Source organism: Parasteatoda tepidariorum, chromosome 4 (genome assembly GCF_982258835.1).
Source record: "Parasteatoda tepidariorum strain Cologne lab strain chromosome 4, Ptep-v5.0, whole genome shotgun sequence".
NCBI lineage: Eukaryota > Metazoa > Arthropoda > Arachnida > Araneae > Theridiidae > Parasteatoda > Parasteatoda tepidariorum.
The window spans coordinates 34,036,506-34,059,763 of record NC_141758.1 but is presented as its reverse complement, the minus strand read 5'-3'; the positions used below and the strand labels follow the sequence as shown (position 1 = coordinate 34,059,763).

General features: G+C 31.3%; 1 protein-coding gene across 1 annotated transcript in view; it reads left to right on the top strand.

The window, feature by feature from the left end:
* LOC107445316 (prolyl 4-hydroxylase subunit alpha-1) overlaps positions 1-23,258 on the top strand; it is an 80,709-nt gene that overhangs the window by 2,838 nt on the left and 54,613 nt on the right. Inside the window, exons 2-8 of the mRNA XM_087160900.1 lie at positions 5,530-5,724; positions 7,879-8,030; positions 10,911-11,075; positions 15,459-15,622; positions 16,571-16,622; positions 17,518-17,681; positions 19,017-19,190. Coding sequence (XP_087017026.1) covers positions 5,537-5,724; positions 7,879-8,030; positions 10,911-11,075; positions 15,459-15,622; positions 16,571-16,622; positions 17,518-17,681; positions 19,017-19,190 — 1,059 coding nt within the window. The 5' untranslated portion in view covers positions 5,530-5,536. The remainder of the gene's footprint in view (positions 1-5,529; positions 5,725-7,878; positions 8,031-10,910; positions 11,076-15,458; positions 15,623-16,570; positions 16,623-17,517; positions 17,682-19,016; positions 19,191-23,258) is intronic.

Here is a 23,258-nt window from a genome sequence, read left to right as displayed (position 1 = left end):
TCGGAAATTAGTTTCATTCCGAAAACTAAGTTCGGAAATACGTTCATAAATTTTTTTGCGCTGATTTTCTAAGAAATTGTATCTAGGGCAGGAATTTAAAATCAAATACCTATAAAAATAGCTCATTTTTTAAAAAAAAATTTTAATTTATCAAATAACAATGCATTGAACATACTATTGAAAAAAGGAAAAGCATTTGTAAGATATTGCATTAGCTTTTCTTATCGAGCTTTCCAAGTCAAATTAAAATAACTAGAATGTTAATAAAAAAATATATGTTTCCGTTCTAGAAGTTTTCAACGTTGATAGCAATTCATTTTTTTCATTTCAACGAAAATCATAATTCGGTTCATTTTCAGCTTATGTTAATACACCAAAATCGAATTCATAACAATACTAGATTGAGCTCCAGGACTGTGACGTAATTTATAATACGCATTTTTAATATAAAACGTAATTTAAGATTATTAATGATAAAACAATGAAAAAAGAAATGTAATTCTTCTCGGTACAAAAGAAAACAGTCTTAATACGTTTACAATATGTCTTAATATATGCTTTACTTATAAAGTCTAGCCTTAGCCCCCACCCCTCAAAAAATAAGAACCACTGGCGATTCAATGAAGGAAATTGGACAAAAATTTTAGAGGGTATAATTACGATGTCTCTTGGATTTGACACTCTAACTTGGAGCTTTTACTACGCACGAAATTTTCTATTTTCCCATCATTTTTATCGCGATTTCCTATTTATAGAAATTTTACTTTCAATTCATTTTTGCTGTTTTCTGCCAAAATAAATGAAGCAAACATTGCATTTTACCTACAAAAAATTCATCAGAAATAAAAGCTGTGATTAATAAAATACTTATTTAAAATTTTTTTTAAGAAGATCGTCAGATACTTGAGAAAAAAAAATGCTTAAGATTTTTCCCTGGTCGTCGTTTAATTTTTAAGAGTAAAACGGCTTTTCGAACACCTGCTGCAGAAAAACTGCAACTTCTATTATATTTATCAGACTGAAATTCCTCTACCCTCCATTATATTTCCCTTTATTTCGCGTTGCTATGGCAACTGATCATAAATATGCAATTTAATAGCCAGCAATTAAAGCGAATAGTCTACAATAAGGAATTAAAATTCAATACAATCATATAAATTCAATCTTGACTTTCAGCTCTAATAAGAACAATATAAATTTGACTTAATAATCCCCTCCTACTTTTATTTAAGATCCAAATTGCGGCATGTATCTGGCACTTCACAGTTTAAATGCCGATATGAAAATTTTTGAAACATGTCTCTTTTTCAGAATGTTAAAGACGAGTAACTCTAATCTTTCAATCTTAGCATTTACCAACTGGAAAAACCGAATATTCCTAAGAAACAAAATCTATTTATTATTTAAAATTATACATTTTGTGATATACATATCACAAATATATATAATATAACATACATTGTGTGATAAAATTTTTATCTAACTTACATGCAAAGGCACTTTTTCTATTAGTGAAAATAAGAGTCCCACAGGTAAATTGTCAAAGAGTATTAGGTTTTTGTAACTAATACTTAGTTGAAAAGTTTGTAAGCGATACCAAACAAAATTTATACTAACGCATTTCTACTAAAAGGTGTGTTTTAGTTTGCTAAACCAAGCAAGGCTGATTGTTACCCGGAAAAGAGGGGGAAAAAACTAGTAGTGAAACCAACTTAGAACTAAAGTAATAATCTTAAGAAACTGAATCTGTAAGATATTTCAAGATTAAAAACTTCATTCGCTTCAAAAATATATAAATAGGAAATAGCAGTAGACATATTTCTAACGCTCAAAAATAGGCCCCCATTTTCAAGACTTGACAGACGTTAATGAAAAGTAACGAAAGTGATTTGAAATAAATATATATAAAAAAAGTTGATAACAAAAATGGAAAAATAAAGGGGAGAAACGAAACTAGACAATAAAAATCAGCAATGGCCAAGAGAGAAAAAAGATGGAAAGCAAAGCAAGAAAAACTACAAGGCGAGAGGGACGATTGAAGGTAAATTGCATTTCCATGCGCCATGGAGAGTTGCTGAGGAACTAATGTTATTAACAAAGGAATAAGATTTCATATGAATATAACAAGATTCCAGGGCATCAAGATGATCCAGATCATCCGAAATTTCAGCGCAGTGCAGCAATTGATGATTTCTAATCTTGATGCTCTGGAATCTTGTTTTATTCACATGAATGCTGATTCCCTTGTTTATAACATTGGTTCATATTAAATGCATTTTATCTTGATTCGCCCCTCTCGGCCACTGTGGTTTTCTTGCTCTGTTTTTCATTTTGTCCCTCTCTTAACTACTGTGGTTTTTTCTAAGTTCGTTTCTTACCTTTATTCTTCCATTCTTCATTGGTTACTCTTTGTTTTCATATTTCAAATCACTTTTTGTCTCTTCTCCTTCACGTCTGGCAAGTCTTGAAAATGGGTGTTTATTTTTTAGCTCTTGAAACATGACGACTGTTATTTCCTATTAATATAGTTTTGAAGTGTAGGAAGTTTTTAATCAGGTTTTAAACAGCCTATAACGACTTTGATTTCTGGAGTAGCAAATATTCTTAACTAATCAATTATTTATAGATATAATATTCATATTGAACTGCATTTTATCAAAAAAGAAGTAAATAACGGTGGTAGATAGTTTATAATTAAATATGTAAAAGCTTTCTATTTACATTGAACATTTAAAAGTGAAATGGCTGTACCACTAGTTTATTCCTATATGATGGGTGCGTAGCGTATAAGCATAATCTATATTGGGTACGACTCAGTTGGCGAAAATTGCATTTCACTTTGAAGGAAATCGCCAAACAACTGTGTTTTTATTCAAACCATTCTGTATTGTTTTGCAAATAATTATTAATAAAAAAATGAATATTAAAATTAGGGAAGTAATTGAGAATTTTCAATTTTTAGTGAATTAATAGTATATGCAATAAGACAAATATTTTTTTTCATAATTTACAAATGCAGAAAAAGTCTTCTACAGTGTAAAAGTGAAGGGGAAATTAAAATGGAGAATAAATGTATAAATTAAGCACTCTCTGAGGAAGGACAAAGTATAACCACTAAAATTGAAATTCCAGAAGGGAAAAATGTATTGTGCACAAAGAAAAATGGAACACCCTGAAAATAACTTTTGATTTAATAATCGGATGTTTATCTTCTAGGACTCGATCTTATTGGTTCCAGGGTGAAAACCTCAAATATGCTAATTAATTATAGCAGACGATAATTTGAGTTTTGAAATCAGACATTAAAACGCACTTATTCTGAATAAATATATATATTTTTTTTTAACGAATTCGAATTTTTGGCCCCAAACTGTGGGGGGTAGCAGCAGTGTGGGACATTTAGTCTCTTGCCATGTAAAACTAGACACTATAAAATTATTTACAAAATTATTGTACCTTAGAACACAAAAGTTTTACGACTGTTATTAAATAAATTCTTCGACGGATTCGGATTTTTGACTCTCGTATGCGTTAGAGGGAGAAATAGTTTCTTCTTGAATAACAGTAATTATATATTCACAAAAGTTAATTAATTAATTAATAAGTAAAAGTCACTAGTTTAAGATGCAATCTTTCTTTCAAAAGCTATTAAACAGTTCAAATTTTGTTCGATTTCGTTAAAATTTTATATTTTCTCATTTAACCTTTTCCTCACCGCTGATACAGCATGTTGACCATGGATGATGATAGAACATTTATGTTCACTGTAAGCAAAGGGTTAAAATTGCATTCTTTAAAATGACGTAAGAATTTGTGTACCTTAAATTTCATAATTTTTCAGCTATTTATTATAGAAATAATAATAATAAACAAATATTTAAACTAATTTTTGCATGAAATTATGTTTTGCAGAGCGAATTTCAAAATTATCCGCAAATTTTTTTAAAATTCACTTCAAAAGTTTTCAAGTTATAGTGATTGAGTCTCAGTTTGTAAAATTCCTATCATTAGATTAAAACTTATTCAAAAGGTTCCCTTTTTTGTGCACTGTAGGCTTTAATAATATTTTCCTAAAAGATAGAAAATGATCATTAAATATTCTTGCTATTATTTCATAGATTCTTAAATGCTTTGCATTGAATAACATTGTTTTAATAAGTAAAAATCATCTTTTTAAAATTATTTTAAAAAAACTTTCGTTTAAATCATATAAAAATTGAACTATTTTATTGTTGTTATTTGAAACCAATACAAAATATACATTGCTTTCATATAAAAATATCAGAGAAGTTAAAAGCGATTAAGTAGACATTTAATACCGATATTAAATTCAAAATATGCGCACGTGACATTCAAGTCAAACTCTTACAAAATAATATTCCTCTTAAGATCTCTTTTTTAAATTTGAATATTGTTCCTATAAACATCGAAGATTAATTATCATTCATTGTATTTAACTAAGTCATTGAATATAAGTGAACTGATTATATTTATGTAAATCATCTTATACATTTTACTTATCACAAATTACCAGTGCAAATTCCATTAAGTAAATCATGCCCGCAACAGCCAATTTCGTCAGACAAGACGGTCATAAAGGTTAAAAATGTTTATTAAAGTAAGGTATTATCGCAATATCCCGCAGTGGGCTAGAGCATCACCTCCTACATCAGAAAGGCTCAACACGTTATTTTAAAAGTAGCCTGCGTAGACTATTTAAAAAGTGAATCAGTTGAGCGCATGAACCCATATTCTATTTTAAAAGTAATTGAGAGACATTTATCATGTATATTTGAGAATTGAATCTGTATTTTTTGACAAGTAAATAAGACAAAACAATAATATTCATAAATTTAAAAAAAATAAATTAGAATGCATTTGCTACCATTTTTTATTTTTACTAGATTTTACACAAAATTTCTCTTTTTAAAACGGGTTTATTTTCATAGTGCTCTGATCGGACTACCCATAAGAAACAGTGCGGAGGCTTTCAGTTATAGGAGACGTTGGTTAGAGGGGGGGGGGGGGTAAGGCTAAACAATTTTGAGGACATTATTGAGGCAATATGGTGCGCACTTTACTTATACCCATCGATTTGAAGCTGGGGGAGAGGTTCTACCACTGTTGATGCCACTACTGTTGATCTAACCGCAGTTTTTTAATAGTTCAGTGACTTAAGTACTCAGCCACAGCGGCTCAAAAATATATAAAGTGTTATAAGTTCTGCTATACTTCAAACTTTGCATCTTAATTAATTAAAAAACATGACATTTTAACGAAAAGCACCTTCATAGGCGTCTTTTAATTTATTTAATTTATTAAAGTTAATTTATTTAATTTATTAATATTATTAAGCGTCTTTTAATTTAATTTATTAATAGGATCCGCTTATGCGCATCAGGGGTACAAATTCTCCTGTAAATGGATAATGTCAATAACTTTTGACAATGAACATTTTTAATCTATTTTTGCTTTTAAATTAAAATTTTTTTTTCAATCTTGATTTCTTCCCATAATTCTTTTTTTCAGTTGAACTATGAGATTATTTGATGCCCATGCAGGATATGTGTGCCTTCTTTTCTTTTTTCTATTTCGAACTGTTAAACTACATTTTTATACAGCTGTGTCTGATTTAGAAGAATTGATAGTAACTGAAGAAAATGTTCTAAATTCATTAGATTTGTATCTTGAAACTGAAGAAGAAAGATTACAGCAATTAAAAAGGTAAAATTTACATTCGATTTTTTTTATTTCTCAAAAAAAAAAAAAATTTACGATAATTTGGAGGTTGATTTCTTAAAAATTTTAAACATCACCTTTGGTGATTATTAATTGAAAGCCTTATTGTTAAGCAATTAAATGCCATTTCAAAAACAGGTAAAGCAAATAGAAAAAAAATTTGATAAACATCATTTTAAAATAATTGAGTATATGCCTGAGCACAATTGATAGCTTTTTTTGCTAGACATCACCTTTCATTGATTTTCAAAAAGGGTTTTGTTTGATTTATGAAATATTACAATAATGATTCATTTATAATTTTAATAATAATAAAATGAACTTAAAAGTTATACAATGGTTCCAAAATCAACTTTTTCAAGAACTTCAAATATCACCTCTTGCTATCGCTAATTGTTTGTAAGAAAAATAGTAAGTAATAAAGAATAAAATAAGTAAAGCAATTAATATCTAAATCATAAGTTATAAAATAAATATAAAAGATAAACGTTTAAAAATTAAAAGTATGTTTAATAATATCTTTTCATAATTATCGCCTTTTATTGATCCTGAAGAGCGTTTTTAATTTTCGTACATTCCCTATATGTTTCTTCATGGGAGCATATTTATATTTTCATGTGTAATTGTTACTTTTAAATATTCATAAAAAAACCCACAAAACAGAACAGAATAATAATTGAAACAATAGTTTACAACAGCTAATAGTTAGGCAGTTATGCTGTTAAGTGTAGATAAAATAGCATAATTTTCAGATATTTTTTCAACATTGATTATTAATTAATTAAATTAAATCATTCTTCAGATGGGTCATGGAGGTTAAGACTCCTCAATTTCATGATCAACGGCATAATTATGGCAATGTGGTCAGCACTGCGCTCAAGCCACCTTTACTTCCCAGACAAGCTCATACGTATCGATCCAAAGCTGGGTAAACTTCAAGCCACCTGTAATGATTGAACCTTAGTTCTTCACAGTAACAGTTCAATGCAGAACATTTTTCAAAAAACTTATTTTTTACACTTTTTGTTTCAATTAATCAATTTAGATCAAAATAACTGAAGAAATATTATATTTAGAGTTTTAATAATTTATGATTATGAAATCAACATGAACCACCAGCGTCTTTTTCTGAATTAAAGGTAAAATCTTCAAAACACGACTCATTTTCAAATTTTTTTTTTCACATTTGCACTTATTTACAGTTATTTAGATCTAAGAGAAACAGTTATTCATCATTGAAATTTCTTAAATTTACGAAATCAAATATCGATAAATTTTTTAATATGAATGAAACTATTTTTTTTCGAACTACTTTTTTTTTGAATTTTATATTTTAGTACAAATATAATTCCGATAATCAAACAGATTTTTTAATAAGTATTTAAGTGCTTTTTATAATTGAAAAAATACTAAAAAATGTTTTTATTTGTAATTAGAGCGTCAGAAGAGATACCACTGTCCCATCTGCGTCAAAATAGTTACTGAGTGACTGAGCCGTTGTGGGTCTTATTGATTAATTTCCATTTCTCAAAGTCTTTCTCACGTTGGCAACTATGAATATCGAATCAAAAAATTAAAAACAAACATGAATTAATTCCGAAAAGTAATCGCTTTGGAGCCTTACGATTCATGTATTGAGTCGCGATGGCTCAGGGGATAGATCGTTCGTCTTCCAATGAGGTGAACCGGATTCGAATCCCAAACAAGGTTGGCCGATACGAATTCCGCATCTAGCTTGCACCGACCACACGCTGACGTGAAATATCCTCAGTTGTTGACGGATCATGGGTTAGAGTCCCCTTTCCGTCAGACTAACCGTGGGAGGTTCTCGTGGTCTTCCTCTCCATGTACCACAAATGCAACGATTAAAAGATAATAAGGGTTAGTTCTATCAGAAAATCCTCTGCGAAGGCCAATTTCTCCTCTGCAAAGGCCAATTGTCTTCTGGATTGTGTTCAAAATTACAAGGCTACTGAGTTGAACATTAGTAGTCGTAAACCCAAAAATTGGATCGGCTGTTCAACGACGGTTATAAAATAAAATATAAAAAGACTTGTATATTGTAAACAAATGCTTTTTTCGGTTTAAAAAAAGATATGTGTCGGCTAAAAAATTATTTAAGTATTGTTTTTATTGAAGGAAAAGAGAACAGTTTGGACGAGTACATGAATTGGCCAAAAGAAATGTAGAACAGTTCTTATGGAATCCTGTGAATGCATACCTATTAATAAAAAGGTTAACGACCGATTTGTATGAAACATACCAGTTAGTTGAGTCATCCTATACCAAAGGTAAGTATTATCTACAGAATGTTTGCCATTATGAAAATATTTAATCCATGTTTTTGGTAACTGTTAATAAATCACCGTTATTTTCTACCTTTTATAATACTAAGTGAATGAGAATTATCTTAATAAATTTGAAACTTAATATTTAAATGATATAACGTAACTCGGTTAGAACTTTTTGTACTCCCCGGAAAAACATAAAATTTTTTAGTTTAATAAAAAAAACTTATAAACAACACACACAAAATGTGAAGGCAAATGGCAAAACTATTTCTAAAAAATAAGCTTGAAAAAAAGCGTATATATCCGTAAATATCTTAATCATTTTTGAATAAGTTTAAATTCTCTACGACGTCAATCCATATGATTTGTCAGCTTATTCCCAACATCTTAATTTTGCATTTACAGTGGGGAACAATTTTTTTAATGTATTTAGGCAAGAACTTGATGTTACCTAATTCAGCTGTAGCGATTTTAAATCTGAAATTAGTCTCGTTTCGACAGTTACAAATAATTTTCAAAATGGTATTTATTACCTTAGTTATTTTTTGTCTGCATGTACAAGTTTATGAAAAACATATAGATCTATATACATACATATACACTTACATTCTAAGTTAAAAATAACTCCTAAGACAAAAACGTATCACATCATAAACAGAAATGTATTGTGGACTTCTTCCTACCACTCCCGACGCAGCATAGAAGTGGGAACATTTATGATATACTTCACTCGAGTGAATTTTAAACAATGCTGGTTATGTATATATTATAAAAATTCTATATAAACACAAAGAAGAAGAAGAAAATTAAAATAAAATAAAATAGAAAAACTTTTAATTGGAAAATGTGAAGGTCTTCATGAGGACACATCCCTTATGATAAATGAGATATTTCTGGATGAAGAATAACTATAATTGGGGTCTTTACACACACACCCACATATACATGTATATAGAGTTCTCCAGTGTTGTCAATAGTAAAATACCAATTACTTTAACTCAGTTTTATTTTCAAATAAGCGAATTTAATTTAGGCATAAGTCTTTTTTAGATATCTAAATTTTATAGGCTATAGTTTAGCGTCAAATTTTCGGAATTAATTTGATCAATTGTAAGGCTCATTTAATTGACAAACAAGCTTGGATATTTAAATCAGTTTGAATATTTTATTTCCTCGAACTTCTTCTAACAGTTTTACATTAATCTGTTACGATGCTACCGCGTTTATCGAATTCTTAATGAGAGAAATATCTTTCGTATTTTCTTAATCTAAATTTTTAAGCGTGTTTCGTCTGGTGTAGTGAGTAAGAATTTTAAGGGACTTAAAATGGATTTTATAAACAGGCCTAAAACTGATTTTGTATCGAAAACGTGGGAGGATGTTAGCAATTTTCTAGAAAACGGAGCAAAAAAGTTATATAGTATTAAGTTTACAATACGAAGTAGAAGAATTGGGGTGTTTATGTCTAAGCAAAAGCTGTATCAAGATTAGGAAGATTTTTCACAAATTATGCTTTCAGAGGGCACCGATCACGGTGCTGATATAAAATGTAATCAGTGGTAGACGGATCATGGGAAAAAATTCCTTGCCATCAAGCAAATCATGATAGGATTTCATGGTTTTCTTTTCCATGTAATACAAGTGTGGGTTAATTTCATCAAAAAGTCCCCCGGGAAGGTTAGCCTGTTCCAGGGGTCTCCTAGTCTTCTTGATTGGGTTCAAGTTTACAAGACTACGAAGTTGAAAGTCGATAGCCGTAAACTCAGAATTGGATTGGCTGTTCAAAGCCAGTCATAAAATGAAATAAAATAATTAGGTTAATTTTTCTCCATCTAAAACCAGAGCGGCGCATTCTTGTTTTTAAAATGTCAATAAGAAGAATGTTATTCCCATTATGATTCAACATTAATGTTAAATTTAAAAAAAATGCTTTTTATTAATGATTGATGGACATTTGTGATCTCCCCCACTGCATTGCATAAATTTATAGATATACCAGAAAACAGATTATTTTTTAGTGATTTTAATCATTTTCATTTGAAGTAGGGAGTTTCCGCTAATGATCGATTACATTCCAATTGGTGATCCCTCCTAATAGGGTGTATATAATGGTACATTCTACTTTCAAGCACCAACTTACCTAACTCACATTCTTGTCCCCATAAAAAAAAGTTCCACTTTAAAAACGTTCCTGTGTTCTCAAATGTACAGCTTTTAATTTACGAAAAAAGGGTGTTTAATGAAGCCCTATAAAAAGTTATTCAGCATATAAAAAAAGTTATAATCACCTTCTTGCAAATTATTTCATAACCATCGATTGAACAGCAGCTGATTCACAACTTATTTTCGGGTATATTAATGTCCGTCTTCATAGTCTCGGATTGTATACCACCCAAAATACAACAAAGAAACCTCTTCATCAAACAATCTGGCAAATTAACCTATGTGGAAGTATTTGTGGAGTGAAACTACGCCGCATTTGTGTGACAAAAGAGAGAAAACCTTCCTTAGTTAACACAACAGCATGGAAACTTCGATCCTCTTTACATTTATTTCAGGGAATTTTTTTCCTTCAATACTTAGGAATGTGCTGTTTGGAATTAGTATACTAATTTACCTGTTTGTAACCCGGATTCGAAATCGGGACACTTCATTGAGAATCCATCTATCCTCTTACTCATCCCGGCTATAATAACTTTTTTAATATTAAAATGTCCACTAATGGGGGGGGGGGCATGTTCCCCTCGTTGAGAAACATGCCCCTCAATGGGTGATATAGCTCCTTAATAGAGATTTAACTTGCGTTTATGGAATGGCATTAAATATAAGGAGATAAATAAACATTATTTTCTTAAGAAAAAAATTATTTTAAATTTTCAGATCTATTTAGAAAAGAAGCGAGTCAGGTAATGATTTATCCTGAAGAGAGCGATTTAATCGGAGCAGCTGACGCCTTAATAAGACTGCAGGAGTTTTATTCTCTGAATACTCTAGATATGGCTAGAGGTCAGATTGCAGGAGCCACACTGTCTGCTGAACTCACGGGTAATTAGCTGTGTCATTTTATTTTTCTTCTAAATTCATAATTTTTTCTCAAATTGTAAACTACTTAAGCCTTTTTTTACAGCTGTCCTCTCCGCTGGCGTGACGCCATTGAACAGAGCACCGCTCAGCGAAGTATGCTCATTAAATGTCAGTACGCTGATGTTCGGATTTTCTTGTTTAAGTGTTGTATTTGAAGATTATGCAAGTATAAAAAATAAAAATGCAATCGACTTACATATTAAGCGCATTCAAAACATAGTTTTAGCAGTATTAATCCAATTTCGGTCAATGGAATATTGGCCAAGGGCAATTTGAAGCAGATTGGGCCAGTTATCAAACAGTATCACGCAGACGCTAACTTAATACAGAGCTCGTACATGCAGGTTATTGCGTAATGGTCGGTTAAATACGGTGCTCGTGCACGCTAGGCATCGCACGGATGTTGGCTAAATGCAACTCTCGTAACAAAAGGCTTATATATATATGAAAACTTTGAAGAAATTTCCCATTGTAGGAATTTTTGTAATATTTTTCAGGCTGATTCTTGTTTAGTTTTCTACTTAAGTTTATATCTCCTCGATTTTTCGTTACTTTTTCGCACAGTTTATATTTTGATTAAGTCATTGCACGTCAATAGACAGGTCCAGTTAGACAGATTATATTTGATTATCTTTTTTTTTTTTTTTTAACTGAACGGTATAAAACAACTGGGCTGGTCACCTGAGACCGCTTGCGGCTCTTTTTCCATTCATCTTCAACTTGATCTTAGTGGCACTTTTTTTTTTGTTGATTATCGCTTTTCAGACAGGTTATACTTGATTATCGTTTTAAAGTGGTATCTAAATTTTGAAAAATATGCATACTTTGAAGAATTCACACCTGCTAAAAATATGTTTTTATTTCGTTTTTCGCAGTGTGAAATCTTCAATACTGATTTTATAAAACAAAAATTGGAATATAATAGCCCTGTAATCCTCATCAGTTTTGAGTATGCTCCCACAGAACTTCCAACTTTTTACGCTTTCGTGAAAAAAAGTTTTAGCTAAGTTTGTGCTTTAATATATTATTCTTCAATTTGTAAATTTGATTTACAATTATTTTCCACTCCACTACATGTATACGCCAGTCTGCCAACTACTATATTTGTTATAAAATATTTTACAGAGTGATAAACATTTAAAAGCCAAAACTTTTTATATTTTTGGTAATTTTGTTAACAGTTTAAAAGTCTCATTACGAAAGATCTGGAATGAAAGTGCAGGGATCCCAACTTGTTCCGCTTTCTAAAATAGTATTTTCTAGTGGTAGCGAAATTTAAGTTACTTTTTGTTTACTATTTTTCATTTAAAGTAATTTTTTCACCACTAAATATCAAAAATTATAAGTGTCATATAAAATGCAACGTTAAAGCACTTATCTACCGGTTACTCTATTAAAATGTAAACGTAACTATCCTTCCTTAACGAAATTTACTATATAATTTGCTACCACTTTATTAAAATTATTCCAGAAAGCGGACCAGCTAGCATCCCTGAACCATTTAATATGAAATCCATTAAAAATTAGAAAGTGGTAGCAAATATATATCTGAAAATTTTTTTAATTTATGAATATAATTGATTTGTTTTATTTACCTCTCAACCACTACAGATTCAATTCTCAAATACATATGATAAATATCTCTCAAGTACTTTTAAAATAGAATTTGGGTTCATGCACACAAGTGGTTCGCTTTTTAAATAATCTGCGCAGACTTCTTATAAAAAACCATGTGGAGGCTTTCTGATGTAGGAGGTGATGCCTAGTTCCTCCACTAAACACTCCAAATATGAAAGATTATAACTTTCTGTCATTTACCAACCTACTTAAAATTGTTTTAATACTTGGTTACTATGCTACAATAAGGAAAAATGAAAATATTTTTTTCAGTTCAAAATACAGAATTTCAGTCAGAAATACTGAAGTTGGCATAAAGAGCGTAATTTGTACTTTGGAATAATTTTAAAATGCAAGGAATTATGTAAAATAATATTTTAAAAACTTATGAAATATTCATTTCTCTTTTAACCGCAAATGTCTGGAAGCATTTTTACTTATTTCCTTTATCGCAAACATGCTGTTATCCAACTAAACAAATTTTGTTTCCGTGTTTCGATTATTGCTTGTATTGTAAGTAAGTAGTATATTCAGAGTTGCCTTACAGTTAAAAATCCAAAATAACTGAGAATATAGATTAACATAAAGATGTAATCTAATACTAGGTCGTTAGGGTCAACGGGTTTAAGGCAGATTTAAAATCAAAGTATTAAACTGACAAGACTTGACAACAAAAGTCACATAGAGAAACATTCTCGAGAATGTTAACCCTTCACATTTCGGTGTTACCACTGAGGCGTCATCTACAGTTACCACTTTAAAATCATAATTTTTTTACAAGAATAATTAGCATTTAAGAGTTTTAAAGGTTATATAAAAATACAATATTATGTATTTAAAATGATTTAGGACTTGTTGTAGTTAAAACAGCATTTTAAAGTATTCGGAGTGCTTACGGTGAAGGCCCACCTCGGGCTGTCGTGACCTATAACTAAATCAAATCTATGTCTCATTTTGATTCGGCTTGATTAAGAGCTGATTAAAACAATTCGTTCGTTCGTTGTTTTAGAACTGGGCATCTGAGGCCTAAATGGCCCTTATCCCATTCATCATGAAATATCCCAAAACGGACATACATAAGAAAGTTGTATTGGTGGTTCGGAAAAGAACCTGAAATACGATAAAATAATGAAAGGCATCATGAAAGATGTAGCAGGCTTGATGGTGAGGCTCCTCACCTACGTCTTGAGGGCTGGGAGCAGGGAGATAAGTAATGAGATGATTTTCTCGTCTTTCAAAAGTTCCTGAAGTTCTTTGATGATCCTTAGGAACTTCACTGCACTGCTGGGGGCATCTTGTGGTCTACGCGTGAAGGTGCGATGATTTCGCCTCGGACGAGCACCACAGCCCGTAAAACAGGCTGGGTGATCGCCTTGACAATTGATGCATTTGGCCGGAAGGGAGAGACGTTTCACGCACTGGTAGGTAAAATGTGCTCCTGCACATTTCATGCAGGCTGGATCACTTGAGCATGCTTTCTGTGTGTGTCCAAATTTTTGGCATTTGTAGCACTGGATGGCGTAACGCCCTCCGTTAAATTTTTCGATTTGGACTGGTAAGGACAGAAGATTCTTTGTGAAAATAAAGTCCCGATGTTCTGGGAAGTCATGGAATATCACTAGAAAAAGGAGGAGGAGCTTGTATCCGTTGTCATGCCTCTTTCTTAGTTGCTCTATCTTGATGGGTCGTCGACCATTGTCCTATATATCTTTCCGAAGATCTTCCATTCGGATGTCTACTGTAAGGCCTCGCACGAGAAATTTAAGTTTTCTCGGGAGGTAATTGTTCTTGGTCGGTGTAGAAGGCTCTGTCAATTCTGGTTTGGATGAAGTGATCTCAGGTGTTGACTCAAGATGGGTAGAAATGGTCTCCTGGTTTCCGCTGGCATTTCGGCTATTCTTTTTTCTCTTCCTCGGTCTTTCGGGAGAGGAAACTTTAAGAACAGGCTCCTTTTCTATACTTATCTCAGTAGATGACTCGATTTGGGTAATTTCTAGTTGAGGCTCGCTGGAAGAAATAGTTTCTGTGGGTTCCGTCGTCTTTTCAGGCAGATTTGACTTTTCCGCTTCCATGGGCGTGGTCGAACGAGGTTCCACAGGACACCGTAAACTCCTTGCTTGCTCTAAGTCGATGAGTTCCTGCTCGTAGGAAGTGAGTGTCTCCGAGTTAAAGGCATTATTCTCCTTCACTAGTTTAAGAAGAGCAACACGAGTAGCAATTCGCTGATCGATTTCTTCTATACTGTAATGGCTCAATGAGGGATCACGGAGCTGTGGGGGTTGCCGCACGGACCTTTCGATCCGCCGCCTCCCACCACGGGCACATCGTTGGGTTAACATAGTCGCAGGGCTCCAGATGACGGCGAGGCAAATTGATTGATGATCAAGAACTTGGGCGAAAAAATAAGAACAAAGCTACTCACGTGCTATGAATGCTCCAACTGAAGACTGACACATGACATGAAGGCCTGACGATGAAGTTGATGACGAGTCAAAAATCTCCGTGAAGCACCAATGAAATTTTGAGCCTAACATCCTGATTAAAACAATAGTTTTTTATTTTACCTAATTACGCCTGAAATTTTATAAAATAGTGGTGTGGTTTTAGACAAAAAATTTACTAGTACCACTATGTATTCACTTTGTGGGTCACGGCATATATTACAGCACCCTACTAGTCTTAAAAGGTAACTTAAATTACACTCTTCATAAAATTCATTCATTGTAGTTGCAGACTGTTTCATTCTTGGACGACGGGCATACGAAATTAAAAAGTGGCAGCAGGCACTTTTCTGGCTACAGGAATCTTTGAATATTTTGGAAAACGAAGGAAATGCCAGTGCTTCGCACAAAATTGAAATATTGGGGCATATGGCAAATGTGCATAATTCCGTAAGTATCCTACCATGCTTTTGTTGTATACCGTTCATTTTATTATAACATGTATAGTAAAAAAGGGATAGAGCTATTGTTTTTTTTACATTTGATGGATTTTTACATGAAAAACGCTACTAAAATGTCCTATTTTCTTTTCTTTTTTTACGTAAATTAATTTTAAATAACTTCATGATTATGACTATTGGTTTTAGATTATTTCGAAATTTAAGGAAAAAAAAGGGCAAAAAAAAATACTTGGTGCATGATGATTTTAAGTTAATTGAAAAGCAATAGGAAAGATATGGAAAGAGAGGGAAAATATCTGGCCACAAAAAGAGTGAGATGAAGAGATATGATATATATATATATATATATATATATATATATATATATATATATATATATATATATATATATATATATATATATATATATATATATATATATATATATATATATATATATATATATATATATATATATATATATATATATATATATGCATATATAGACAAGTCAGAATATTTCCTGAATAGGATTATACGATAGGATTATATGTAATATTCAATTCAAAGAAACTAGAAATTATAAATCTAATCAAAATGGTCCGACCGTTTCTTTTTCTTTTTACAACTTCTTAATAAAAATATTATGACTACTCAAAACCCTGAACTTTCATCAGGTAAAAATTCATCTTTATGCAATACTAAAGACAAAAATAATTTTCTGACCTCGTTTTTTTTCTCCACGAACTTTTGAAACCTGACGAGCTTTCATCATATGAATACGTTATTTTAATTCATTGTTTTTTAATAATAAAAATGGCTTTCAATTTCGGTAAATGTTAATGTTTTTTTGCGAAATAAAAGATTTGCATTAAATTATGTCACAAATGCAAAATACAATCGCTTCAGAAATTTGTGTTTTGATTGAAGTTAAATTCATTTATGCATTTTTTTTCAGATAAAAAATTATACCGCTGCTGCTGAGGTATCAGAAGACATATTAAAATTAGGTGAGATTCAAATGACAACTATTGACACATATTTTTGCTATGTCACATTTAATTTGCCCTTTTTAGTACTATGCTGTTATTTTTATAATAAATAACAAAACCTAAAGGAACAGTTAAACTAAGCAGCTCTTCACTATTTGAAAAGTGCAAGATGCAGGTAGTTGTCCTTTCCTAATTTATTACATTGCAACAAATTGACTCATTACAGAAATCAATTTAAAAATGAAGATGCTTTTTATTTTATTTTCCAATCTACAGCAAATTAATTATGGTATATTTAATTGTTAACTTCTACACTTTCGACTCGAAATTTAAAAAACTCATTTTTTTTTTTTTTTTTTTTTTTTTTTTTACAAAATTTCAACAATTTTGACTGAATAAGTAATAAACTCCCATATCATTTAAACATTTTTCAGTCTCGGTTAACTCAAAAATAATATATTACTGAACACAACGGTTCTGTAATGACAACAACTTATAAGCCGCTTTTCCAGTGAGCTCGTAAACTTACATACGTATGAGTAACAATAAATAAATAAATATATTATTGTCAAACTCTCATATGCAATAAGTCTAACACTTTGGCTACTTTATCTCCTTTTAATTTAATTATAATCCAATAAGAATAATAAAAAAAAAATTCCAAATTTTTTAAGTACCATGCAAATTATTCACAAAATATAAATTATAGAAAGCTACCATGTAAATAATTGACATTACTTTCAAACATAGCTTTAATTTGAAATAATACCACTTTACACTACTTCATATTTGATAAATAAAATTGATAATTAAAATAGTGTTGTAGCCTAATTTAATCTACTCGTGTATTTAGTAGATAAAAACAATAAACTATCACCTATGGTTGATATTTATTTGCTAACATTTATTGTAGACCCGAATCACGTTCAAGCCAAAGCCAATCTGAAATTTTATCGTACACTGGAAGCAAGTATGGAAGCACCAATCGATGAAACCTGGGAAGATTCTATCCATGACGAGCAAGCTACAAAGGCCATGAATGCGTATAGCACATTATGCCGGGGGGGAAAAATAAAGGTATACAAATCTTTTGAAAAAATTTCCTAAATTCAGGGTGACTAGTGGTTCCTCAAAACTATTAGAGTATTATAAAATTTTCGTCGTAGAATGCATTTCGAGTTTTTTTTAAAAGTGAACACAATAATAATTGGTAAACTGATACACCCTCATTTGTGTTATGAATGGAGTGAAAATGTACAGCATTTTAGTGTTTGCTGAAGCAGATGCATTTTCTCTCCTTTGATGGTAAGTTAACTGCAACAACGCTGTCTCATTGATTTTTCTCTTTACACGAGTTAGAAAATACAACTAACAACAAGATGGTATAGTTAGTTTTTTTTTGGGGGGGGGGGGAGATTTTGTTTTGAAAAAGGCTACATTTAAAAAATGCAGATTTTACATTTTTTTGAGAGTTTGAATGGCTATTTCTACTATAACCAAAGATAACCCAGGAAAGTGTTCGGCCTCAGTGCTCGTCCTTATAGTGAACTTTAATATTCAGTTGGGAATTTTTTAGGGTGCTGTTGTTTAACACATTCACGCCGGGAAAAGTGAAAATACTGGTACGGGAAAAGAGAAAATACTGGTAGAAGAACTATTTCAATATTAGATAATATTCGGGAGGAATTAATCTATTCTCAACAGTAACAATTTGCTGTAAGGAAATTTATCACGGCGAAGAAGCAATTCAATATAAAAACTGCATCCGTTAAAAACAATTGGTAGTTATGGATTTTCATAATTCCCAGAAAAAAACTAAAAAATGAAATTTATTGCTACCAGTTTTTACTCCGGTGCGCTGCCAAGAAGAGAAAATCTAGCGTGACCCACCGGTGGGTTAACTCCATTGCCTGCTCACCTCATTGCTCAACCAAAACTGTTATAAAATTCCAGATGAATGGGATAGGGGTCGCTTCGCGGCCCAGGTGCCCAATAAAATCAAAACACTAGGACTAGGACCGGTGGGTCAACCCGGTGTGAACGTGTTAACCTAGATTCTCAGAAAAAAAACCCGAAAATTTCACAAACTTTGACAAAACATAACTTTGGAAAGGAACAATGCCCCATGGAAATGAGTGTCCACCGCTAGGCAGTATTTTGGGGTACTGTTACTTTGTGTAGATAAACCTCTTGAAACATATTCATGTTTTACTTTCACTTGACTTTCACATTCACTTGAAGATTACCTTGCACTTTGAAATTTTCTACAAAAGTGGTATATATATAAAGGGTATAGAATTTAGGAAGAAAGATAATTGTTCAACTTACGATACTTTTGCATCTTATTTGTTTGCATGATTTGACTCAGCATGATTCAAAAACTCTAAAAGTATATAAATCATTTCTTTACAGACCTCTAACGAAAAACCACAACTGCATTGCTACTTTGCATCCAAAAATAGCGGCTACTTTTTATTACAACCATCCAAAGTTGAAGTTCTGAACTTCGAACCATTGCTTGTGATGTATCACGATGTCTTGAGAGATGGAGAAGCGGAAATTTTAAAAGCATTAGCTTATCCAAAGGTTTGAACAGTTTTTAATTCAACTAGGTTCTCTTTTTTATTTTATTCAATACATCACCTAATACTTATCAAAACACAAGGATACTTAACAAAAATATTTTAAACGTTTTTTTTCTTCCAGAATTTATTGTATTAGTATTCTTTTTTTAGTGCAACTATAAATATGTTTTATTAAAAAATAAATTGTTGTATTTTACGAAATAATGAGAATAACGGTCACAAACTTAGAATGAATGTAAGGCACATCACACATCAATTGGGTGCGTGCGACCCGCACCTGGCTGGAAAAAAAGCGTTCTTATTCACAGACTCAATGGTATTTCTATCTTCCAACATTTTATTTTATTTTACAACCGGCATTAACCCTTTCGGACCGACTATCATTGATACGTTCCAGCATAAAACCGTATTAACCAGAGTAAAAAGATAAAACTTGTATTCAAAGTATTTCTTTAGCAGTTTATTTGTGGGAGGAGTTATAATTGTTTGATTTATTTAATTCACTATTACTTTGTTCAAAATAAAACTATTTAGTTATACTTTCAATTAACATTGATTATATGTATGATTAAACCAACAATAATTAAAGTAAAAGCGAAGTAAGTCTGTCAAATTAGTAACGACTACATTTAAGTTACCGTTTTTTATTAAATTACATCCTGATTCTGATTTTGTACGTATGCTTTTCTGAATCACCCGTCCCTAAGGGGTTAAACAGCCTACCGAATTCTAAGTTTACAATTATCAATGTTCAATACCCGTAGCCTAGTAATTTGGAACATACTAATTTAATTATTTACCTAGTAATTTTGAACCTATTGGAATTAGGCAAAGGAATTCCTGTATCAAACATTGGAGGAACCTAATCTTCACACAGGACTTTGTGATGCAGCTTACCCGCACTTGCGCTAAATAAAATGGAAAATTACTAAAACCTCCCAAATTTAGTCCAATGGCAAAGGGATTCTAACACATGATCCGTCTAACAATGAAAATATTATACGTCAACACTGTGGTCGGTACGAGCCGGAAGCAGAATTCATATAAACCAGTTTTCGCTGAGAATCGGACTAGGTTCACCTCTTTGGGAGGGGAGTGCTCTATCGCCTGAACCACCGCGGCTCTAGCTTCTTACATTCATTCCTTAACCCCTTGGGGACGGGTGATTCAGAAAAGCATTCGTACAAAATCAGGATGTAATTAAATAAAAAGCGGTAACTTAAATGTAGTTGTTGCTAATTTGACAGACTTACTTTGCTTTTACTTTAATTATTGTTAGTTTAATCATATATATAATCAATGTTAATTCAAAGTATAACTAAATAGTTTTATTTTGAGCTAAAGTAATGGTGAATTAAATAAATGAAACAATTATAACTCCGCCCACAAATAAACTGCTGAAGAATTACTATGATTACCAGTTTTATCTTTTCACCCTGATTGATACGGCTTTTATGCTGGCACGTATTTGTGACAGTCGGCGCGAAAGTAGAGTAATGGAGGAAGTTCACACGACTTGGAAAATCTCTCCGTCATAAGGTTTAACATATTTATGTCCACTTTGAATGTTGAGACGACTATCCTTGCAATTTGCTTTCGTGGCATTTTATTGCAATATCATATTACACGGTTGAACTGAAAGCCTGGTTGCTTTAGGCATAAAGATCTAGGCTTTTATTGCAAACATTAACCAGAAATGTTATCGTTCTAGGTAATGATTATATAAACAAGTCTTTACACAGATTTCCAGATCGAAAAATGAAAAAGTGGTATAAGAAATTATATTGTTTTCTATTTGCGAATACTAGAATTCTTATATAATGTGAATAAATATTTCTAGATGCGAAGAGCTAATACTAAGAAATCTTCGCTTTCTTAAGTTCTATTTCTTCCAGGTGCGCATAAACCATGTAAGAGTTGCAAATATTTCCTTGACTATTCCCTAAATAGTCGCATAAATGGTTATAAAAGTGTCTATTTTTAAAAATCATATAAGACTATGTGTATGTACTGAAAATCAAACGAATAAATGAACCACCCTTAATAATTTTTTGATCTAATGATCAGATCTTTACTTTCCAGGACCCAATCTTAATGGTTCAATAGGGTGACCTCAAATATGCTAATTAAAAAGAGCCGATAACATTTTAAGTTACAAAATCTATCGCAAAAACTTACTTTCTCGGAATTAACATACCTTTTTTCACGTATTTAGAATTCTGACTTCCAAAATATGGTTCAATAGTTTGGACAGGAGAGCGATCCAAAGTTTGGACCCTTTTGAATGTTAAATTTACTTTTTGCGTATTTCACTTCATCTTCTGAAATTTTTAAGCGAATTGAAAAAATTTTGCCCACAATTATAAAATTCTTTTTTCCGAAAACAATTCCAGTCGAAATTTAATTTTTAGTAAATATATATTATTTTAATTAATAATGGTCGAAAAAATTTTGAATTGCACAAATGTTTTCCCTATGTCAAAGAATTTAATTTTAAATGGCACATAATACAAAATTTGAGCGAAATTGGTCGAATAGTTCCTGTGATATTGAATTTTAAAAACACGTGTTTTTCAAAAATGCCTTTTTCAGGAACTTTTCGACGGTTTTCTCGTAAAATTTATATTTTCAATTTAAAATTACAATCCAAAATTACAATGTAAAATTTTGTATACCTTGCAATGAAAAAAATTTTCGACTATTATTAAATAAAATTATAAAAAATAATAAATATTTACAAAAAGTTATATTTTGTAAGGAATTATTTTTGGATAAATGGATTTTATAATTGTGTATACAGATATTTCAGTTTGCTTTGAAACTTCTCGAGACATGGCAAAATGCACAAAAAGTAAAATTCACATTCAGGTGTCCAAACTTTGGATCGATCCCCTGAACATTGGGACCATATTTCTCAAGTAACAGTTACCGGCTATTTTTGGCGAGTCAGAAATCAGGATAGGTAGAAAAAAAGATATGTTTATTCAGAGAAAGTGCATTTTTGTTTCTGATCTCATAACTTAAAATATCGTTCGCACTAATTAATTAGCGTATTTGAGATCATCCCCTTGAACCATTAAGATTGAATCTCAGAATACAAAGATATGATCCTTAGATCAAAAGTTATTTATGGTGATTCGTTTTTTATTTTGCGCATGGTACATGAACAATATATTTTGTCCTCCGGACAGCTCGTGCTGATTTTCGAAAAGCGGACTTCCCGTAGCTCCACCGAAAATATTCAAGTGCTAGCATACCTGCCAACTTTCACTCCTTCCGAGAATGGATTTTCAGAGTGGTTGTAAAACAATAACCGAAAATCAATCTGATTCAAAAATATATTTATATTTTAATCCCGTTGAAATTTGCTTGCGTAAAGATTATTATGCTTTCATATATTTATTGTAATTATTCATATGTAGTGGTGGTCAAACTCATTCATAATTATAATTCAAAAAGTTAATTGAAATAACCTGAGTATTGCCACCACTTTAAATATGAAAATAAAATCCTCCGGAAAATCCTCAGGGCTGAAAACCTATATATATAAAGACGTAAAAGAGTAAAAACTGGTATCAAATAAATTTCATTTTTTAATTTTTTTCGGGAATAATAAAAATCTATAACTACCAATTGTTTTTAATGGATACAATTTTTATATTGAATTGCTTCTTCGCTGAGAAACAATTGACCCCAGCCGACATCACTTTTCCAATAAATCTCCAGAATCATCCGAAAATCAACCTGCATCGTCTTCTTCATCCAGTATTACAACAAAGCATTTCTCACTGTAAAAAATCATCAAAGTCTTCAATCCATCATCTTGATTCCTCATCAACTTCCTCAATTCTTCATCCAGATTATTCTTCATCATGTGCAGATTCCTCATCAACTTCCTTCATCTAGATTATCCAGTATCCTGAAACCCAACAGTAGCAAGTGCTGCCACCTAGTAACTCCAGTGCAGTATATTATCTAAATAAACTCAGAACTTTCAAATAGAACTCTAATAAAAATTATATTATATTACAAAATACTACAATAGAATTTTCAAAAATGTAAATAATCA